The following is a 7051-nucleotide window of genomic DNA, read 5'->3' on the forward strand; positions in this document are numbered from 1 at the left end:
ACACTACAATGTAACTGATAACCATAGGCCCTAGTTTGCATTAATTGTCATTTTTTTCCATATACCATCCCATTCTTAACACCTTACAATGGAAACAACCAGTTATTCTCCCTCAAGTAAAAACTTACTTATATTTGCACATTTAACCACCATCATTGTCCACACTAGGTTTCACTAAGTCACACAGTTCCAGTTTTCATCTTCTTTTATTTCCACCTGTTGTCATACATGCCCCTAGCCCTCCTCAACCAGCCATACTCACCTTCAGCTGTGTTCATTACACTTGCGATGTTGTGTAAACGTCGCATGTGCTGTGCTGTCCATTGCTGGATCTTTACACCCGAACCTGCTAAGCATTCTGAACTCCTTCAGCATCAAGTGCCCAGACTCTACCTCTCTCTGCATCCTGATAACCTGTGTTCTCAGCTCAGAACATGCTCATTCAGGGAGTTCATGTGAGTCTGACCATACAGTGTTTGTTCTTTTGTTTCTGGTTTATTTCACTCAACATAATGACCTGAAGGTCCATCCACACTGCTACATACTGCATGACTTGATTCTGTCTTACAGCTGCAAAATAGTCCATCCTGTGCATATACCACAGCTTGTGCATCCACTCATCTGTGGATGCATATTTGGGTTGTTTTCATATCTAGGCAATCGTGAATAATGCTGCTATAAACATCAGTGTGAAAATGTCCTTTTATGTCCTTGCTTTCCATTCTTCTGAATATTTACCCAGGAATGGTAATTCTATATTTAGCTTCTTGAGGAAATGTTAAACTGCCTTCCAGACTGGTTGCACCATTCTACATTCTGATCAACAGTGAACGCATCTACCTATTTTCCGCATCTTCTCCAGCATTTGTAGTTTTCAGGATTTTTTGATAATGGACATCCTAATACATGTGATATATCATTGTGGATTTGATTTGCATTTCCCTAATAGCCAGTGAAGCTGAGCATCTTTTATATGTTTTTGAGCTATTAGTATTTTCTCTCTAGAAGGTGTTTGTCCATGTCTTTTGCCTTTTTAAAATTAGGTTGTCTTTTTTGTTGTTGAGTTGTAGGATTTCTTTTTAATATTTTATACTTATATTTTCATTTGTTATTCTGCATTTTTTCCCTTCCTCTTCCTCTTTCTTTGTGGAGGAAACAGAAATGTCCTCATATAGACTGTGTGGTAAATGCATAACTATGTGATTATTCCAGGAACCACTGATCGTTTACTTAGGGTGGAATATGTGGTGTGCGAATGAAACCATTTAAATAGTTAATAGAGAAGTAGGGTACGTCCATGAAGATGGCAAAGGGGAGTGGACTGGGCTCCCTCCTGCTCCTTGGGACAAGACAGGGGACAGGGAGAGAATGACTGGGAGTGCATGGGGGGCATGAGGGCCAAACAGGGTTTCCAGGAAGATTTGGGGGAAACAGCAGAAGTGGGGGATGGGAGGACCTCCCCATGCGGGTTGTAGTGGACAGCACTCCAGGAGCCCGGAGGCGGACCCCATCTTCACCCTGGGGGACCAGGCCCTGTGCACAGGCAGTGATCAAGGTCACCTCTCCAGTTCCCGCGGCAGAGACCCCCCCGTCCCTCCACTACAGGCGGGAGCAGCCATCCCCCTCCCCCCAGCTCGCGGTCTTCCAGCCGCTGCGGCCAGGGTCAGGTGTGTGTGTGTGTGTGTGTGTGTGTGTGTGTGTGTGTGTGTGTAGCTTTTCGCCACATGCTGGCGAAAAGAGCTACGGGAGCGCCACATGCTGGCGAAAAGATGCAAGTGCAGGCAGCGTCCTCCAGACGGGGAGGGGGGAACCCCGAAGAAAGAGCAGACTCAGGGTCGCCACCAGCTGGGCAGAAAGGGAAACTGCAGGCAGATTACTGGGTGTGCAGGTGGTGTGTGTGTTTGCAGGTGGTGTCTATGTGTGTGAGCATGTGGTGCATGTTAGTGTGCCTCTGTCTCTGTGCATATGTGAATGTGTCTCTGTGGGTGTCCCCTGTTTGTGCGTGTCTCTGTGTGAGTCCTCCTCTGTGTGTGTGTGTACGTCCTTCTGTGCAGGTGTGCTTGTGTATGAGTTTGCCTGTGTGTGTATCTGCCTCTGTATGTGTGAATGTGAGTTCCCCGTGTGTATGTCCCCCTCTGCGTGTGTGTGTGTGTGTGAGGCACCCTCTGTGTGTGTGCCTGCATACACGCGTCCCCCTCTGTGCCCGTTCCTGGGGGCTGCCGGGCTGCCCTGGGCTCCTGCCTTCTCTCGCCACCTGCTGACACCCCGCACCCCACAGTGGGCCCGGCGCGAGGAACACATTGTGGGGGTGACCCGGCTCCGACTGGAGGCCGCCGAGCTGGACCCGGGCTGCGCCTACGAGGCCTCGCCGCGAGCTCAGATGGCGGCGCAGGAGGCTGGCGCGGCGGCGGCAGAGCGCTACGTGGACCCGTGGGGCGAGTGGAGCCGGCCCTCCAGCTTCCCGTCGCCCGGGAGACGAGGTGGGCGCCCGCCGCGCCACCTGCAGCAGATTCCCCGGGAGGCCGGGCCCCGCCGCATTCGAACGAAGCAGCGTCTGTCTGTGGTGGGCGGCCTGGCCGCAGACACCCCCCCAGCCGACTCGGCCGCTGGGCCAGCGCCTGCCCTCGGCAGTGCGGGAGGGTCACCCCGTGAGGCTTGTTCCGCGGCCGGGGCCTGGGGCCGAACCCGGGGCTCGGAGACGCTCGCAGGACGACCCGCACCTCGGAGCCCCACAGACCTGTGCCCGCCAGGCCGCGGGTGGCGGCCCTTTGGTGTGGGTGAGGGAGGGCACGACTGTCAGCCCTGGGCTCTTCCTGCACACAGGCCCCCTGCCACCGCCCTGGGCGGGGCCGGACAGCAGCCTCGTGGCCCTATCCGTCCTTCTCCTGCCGACCAGCCTGACCTGCAGGCTGTTCACGCTGTCCCCAGGTACGCGGTCAAGGTGTGGTGTGCGTGCGCGGGTGTGTGTATGTGTGGTGTGTGTTGTGGTGTGTTGTGTGTGTGGGTGGGTAGTGAGTGTGTTGGGTTATATTGTGTGGGGGTGGTGTGTGGGGGTGTTGTGCGTGCATGTGTACATGCATAGGTGGTATACGTTGTGTGTGTGCAGGTGGTGTGTGTTGTGATGTGCATGCATAGGTGTACATGTGTGGGTGTGGGTTTGTGTGTGCCTGGGTGGGAGCTGTCAAGGCTGTGAATCCCCAGCTGGGCCCAACCTCCTCCCCTGGCGGGTGGGTGGGGTGGAGGCCGCGTGCGACAGCACTGGGCTAGCATGTGGCCGGGAAAGAGAGGGGAGGGCCTTCACGCAGCTGCAAAAGGATATGGAGGGACGACGCGGTGGGGAGGGAGATGCAGGGTCAAGGCGGGAGGGGAGATGCGGGAGGGGGCTGGGACGCGGGGGGACGCGGAGTGTCCAGCCCTAGTCCAGCACTGTCCTGGCCTCGTGCCAGCGTGCTGGGAGGTCTGCTCCTGAGCTCTTGACTCTGGAAGGAGACCTTGGGGGCTGTTGGGTGCTGACCTGTGCGCAGCCGGGGGGAAGCTGTGGGAACGCAGCAAACCAGGCCTTCCTCTCGGAGACGCCACAGAAGGGACACATGTGCCATGTATTGAGGGTGAGGGTCACGGGGCCACGTGCCAAGGATAGGCAAGGGTCCCTTAGTAAACCGGCTGTGAGTGGGCAGGTGGCAGCAAGGATTGAAATGCCGAGGAGGGGGTAGGGCCCAGATGGGGGGGAAGAGGGGTAGGCCCAGATGGGGGGAGGGGGAGGGCCCGGATGGGGGGGAGAAGGGTCGGGCCGCGTGTGGCTCCTCGTGGAAAGGACCTTGTCCTGTGGGTTGGAGTGGCCGCATGCTGTCAGGGCTGGGCCTTGAAGGAGCCCCTCCCCAGTTCCCTCAGGCGTGACTGCCCTGCCCGGCCTCAGGGTGAAGAGGACCCTCTGCCAGAGCATGCCCTCCCCAGCGTCCTTCTTCCAGCCCCTCTACGGTGTGCACAACGGGGACTTCCAGGTGTGTGTGAGCGCAGGGTGTGCCGGAGACGGCGTGCCAGGGAGGGCGTGCCGGGGAGCCTGCCAGGGAGGGCTCGCGGGGCTTTGGCAGCCATCTGAGCTTTTTCATGTCTATATGGTGGGTTGGAATCCACAGTACCAGTGTGCAAAAGCACAAGTTTTCTTTACTTTCTACTGTTGATTTGCGTTCCCGTGTCTTCAGTTCCATTCTTGGTGGGAGAACATATATCCCTCCTGACATGAGCCGGTCTCTTCTGGCTCGAGGCAGCTCCTTCAGGGTAAATGGTCACTTCGAGGTGTGACCCTAGAGGGGCCCCTCTCCACGTCCTGCCTGTCCGGAGGTGCCTGTCTCCCTGGCGGGGCAGGGCCATCCCTGGCACACCTGGTGGCAGTGGGCACTCTATGAACGGGCTCTGCATTGCCCTGTGTCTGGAGCCTCCCCCTGTGCAGTCCACCTCCCTACTGCGCGGGCGTTTCAAATGCCTCCATTGTCCTTCCAGGCCCCTCCAGGGGTCCAGATTGCACTGGCCTGACGCCCAGTGGCAGGCGTCCTCTACCCTGCGCTTCCTTCTCAATATGTTGCAAAGCACTTTTTTTCTCAACGAAGCTTGGCTTTGAGATCATTGTGCAAAAATGTGACGTGAGCACTGGTGTTGGGGCTCTGTTCTGGACTCTGCCCTGCCAGTTGTGAATGTGACCGGGTCTGGGACATTCAAGCCACAGAGAACAGGCTGAGCTGGCAAGGGCAGGCGCAAGCACTCTTGAGGGACCCGTGACTCCGGCCAGGGCTCCGGGGCTGCTTTAGCCCCTGGTCAGTCTCAGTGAACGGGCAGCGTACCCTGACCTGGGAGAAAAGGCGCCAGTCCTGGCAGTGTCTCCTATGCCCGCGTGTGTATGATGGGCCGTTGGGGCCTGTCCGGGCTGTGACCAGCTGCTTCTCTGTGCTCAGCACCTGCTACCGTCTTCTCGGGGAATGGAGGCTGAAACAGAAGGGCCCGTGCAGGAGCTGGGCTGCACCTGGTGGGAGACGATGTCCTTGCATGGCCTGAACTGCCCCCTGCCACCCTGTGCTCGGTTGCAGACCTGGGCGGGGACCTGCCATGCTGCGCTACAGCTGAGTCAGGGCGGCGATAGCCCCTGGCCAGAAGCCTTGGAGTCCGACTTTGGGGAGGCTGTCTTGCCACTCACGCTCGCCACCTATAGCGCAGCACAGCCCTGGCAGCCAGTGGGCCTAGAGCAGGGGGGAGACTGGGCCAAGGCTTCCTGGGGGGGCCTCCTACCCCGAGCTCAGAGGACAAGCTGCCAGCAGGGACCATGGAGCATGGGGCACAGGTATCTGCCTACCTGCTGCAGGAGGACTGGGGCCTTGGGTCCCCCCTCAGGCCAACTCCCTCAGACCCCGAGGGCGGCAGCAGTGACTACTGCACCCTGGGCTGTGACCTGGGACCCCTCTCTCTGCTTTGGTGACCGTCAGAGCTAGGCCACGGGCCTAGGCCTGAAAGTTTTGGAGCCCTGACTTGGCCATCAGGCGGGAGCAGGTCATGTCCATTTGGGGACAGTGGAGGTGACCCCTGGCTTGGGCCTGGACCCCACATGCCCCTTCTGCTCTGCGCCTGGTGATGGTGGGGGGACATCCACCAAAGCTGCCCTTCCTGCAGGTGATACAGCTTCTTTGCAAGAGAGGTGAAGAGGGGGTCTCCCAGCAGGTCTGCCCCCACCCCCTAATGGACTGCCTGGGTGGGGCCTCATAGGCAGGCAGGGTCTGGTCAGGGCCTGACGAGGTACTTCTCTGTCATGGGTTGAAGGGTGTCTCCCCAAAAGACATGTTTAGTCATTGCTCCCTGTTCTGTAAACGTGAACTTACCTGTAATTAGGATCTTTTAAGATGTGATTAGTTTAAATGAAGCCAAACTGAATTAGGATGTGTCCTCAAAATAGAACTGGCACGCTTATCAGGAGATGAAGTTGGGAGACAGAGAGGGCTAGAAGTGATGCTGCCACAAGCGAAGGAAGAACTTGATTTTGAACTTCTAACTTTAGAGATCTGAGACAATAAATTTATGCTGTTTAAGCCAACTGGGCTGTGGTACTTGGTTGCAGCAGCCCTGGAAAACCAAGCCCCTCCTGCACTGAGAGTCAGAGTGCAGTGCTGCTCCCAAACTGCTGGGGACAGCGGGGAGGGGCCAGAGGGTGCAGGGAGGAGCCCAGGAGGATGCCGGAGAGGGTCCAGGAGGGTGTGGGGGAGGGTGCCTACGAGATGCCCTGGAAGGCGCAGGGAGGGTCCTGGCAGGTCTTGGGATCTTTGGACTCCAGTGGGGTCAATACAAGTTACTTAGAAAACTCTAGGAAATCTTCAGCAAAACTGCTTGAATTTCCCCTGGGAGGGGCTCAGCCCCGGGACACTCACCCCTCAGGACCCCTGCTCCCAGGGTCGGGGTCAGCCCCCTCTCTGCCCGGCCCCGCCTGCGCTCTGGCACCAACTGATGGCAGCCGGGCAGATGGCCCCAGGGTCGACCCCTTGCCCAGTGCAGGGCTGGGAGCAGGTGGCCTGCAGCCAGGGTCCCCATGTGGAGTCAGGACTGTAACCCAGAAATCAGGTTTAACGGATGACTTTGACTGCTGAATCATTATAGACAGGTTCCTTTTTTTTTATTAATTAAAAAATTAAGAAACCAAATAAAACAACAACGTATATAATCAGTAATTCACAATATCATCACTTAGTTGCATATTCATCATTTCTGAGAACATTTGCATTAATTCAGAAAAAGAAATAAAAAGACAATAGAAAAAGAAATAAAATGAACACGGGAAAGAAAAAGAAAAAAAGATTATACCTACCCTACCCCTTACCCCTCGCTTTCATTGATCACTAGCATTTCAAACTAAATTTATTTTAGCATTTGTTCCGCCTATTATTTATTTTTATTCCATATGTTCTACTCCTTTGTTGACCAGGTAGATAAAAGGAGCATCAGACACAAGGTTTTCACAATCGCACAGTAACATTGTGACAGCTATGTCATTCAATCATCCTCAAGAAACATGGCT

The 7051-nt window shown here is 55.9% G+C and overlaps 1 protein-coding gene across 1 annotated transcript; it reads left to right on the top strand.

Moving 5' to 3' along the window:
- The first annotated feature begins 1462 nt into the window (after positions 1-1462).
- LOC143658481 (interleukin-9 receptor-like) lies at positions 1463-5467 on the top strand. The gene is made up of 7 exons (XM_077130499.1): positions 1463-1667; positions 1908-1939; positions 2279-2480; positions 2824-2935; positions 3917-4001; positions 4950-5225; positions 5354-5467. Exons 1-7 carry the CDS (start codon positions 1463-1465, stop codon positions 5465-5467), a joined length of 1026 nt encoding a protein of 341 aa, XP_076986614.1.
- The last annotated feature ends 1584 nt before the right edge of the window (positions 5468-7051 follow it).

Source organism: Tamandua tetradactyla, chromosome 16, assembly GCF_023851605.1.
Source record: "Tamandua tetradactyla isolate mTamTet1 chromosome 16, mTamTet1.pri, whole genome shotgun sequence".
Lineage (NCBI taxonomy): Eukaryota > Metazoa > Chordata > Mammalia > Pilosa > Myrmecophagidae > Tamandua > Tamandua tetradactyla.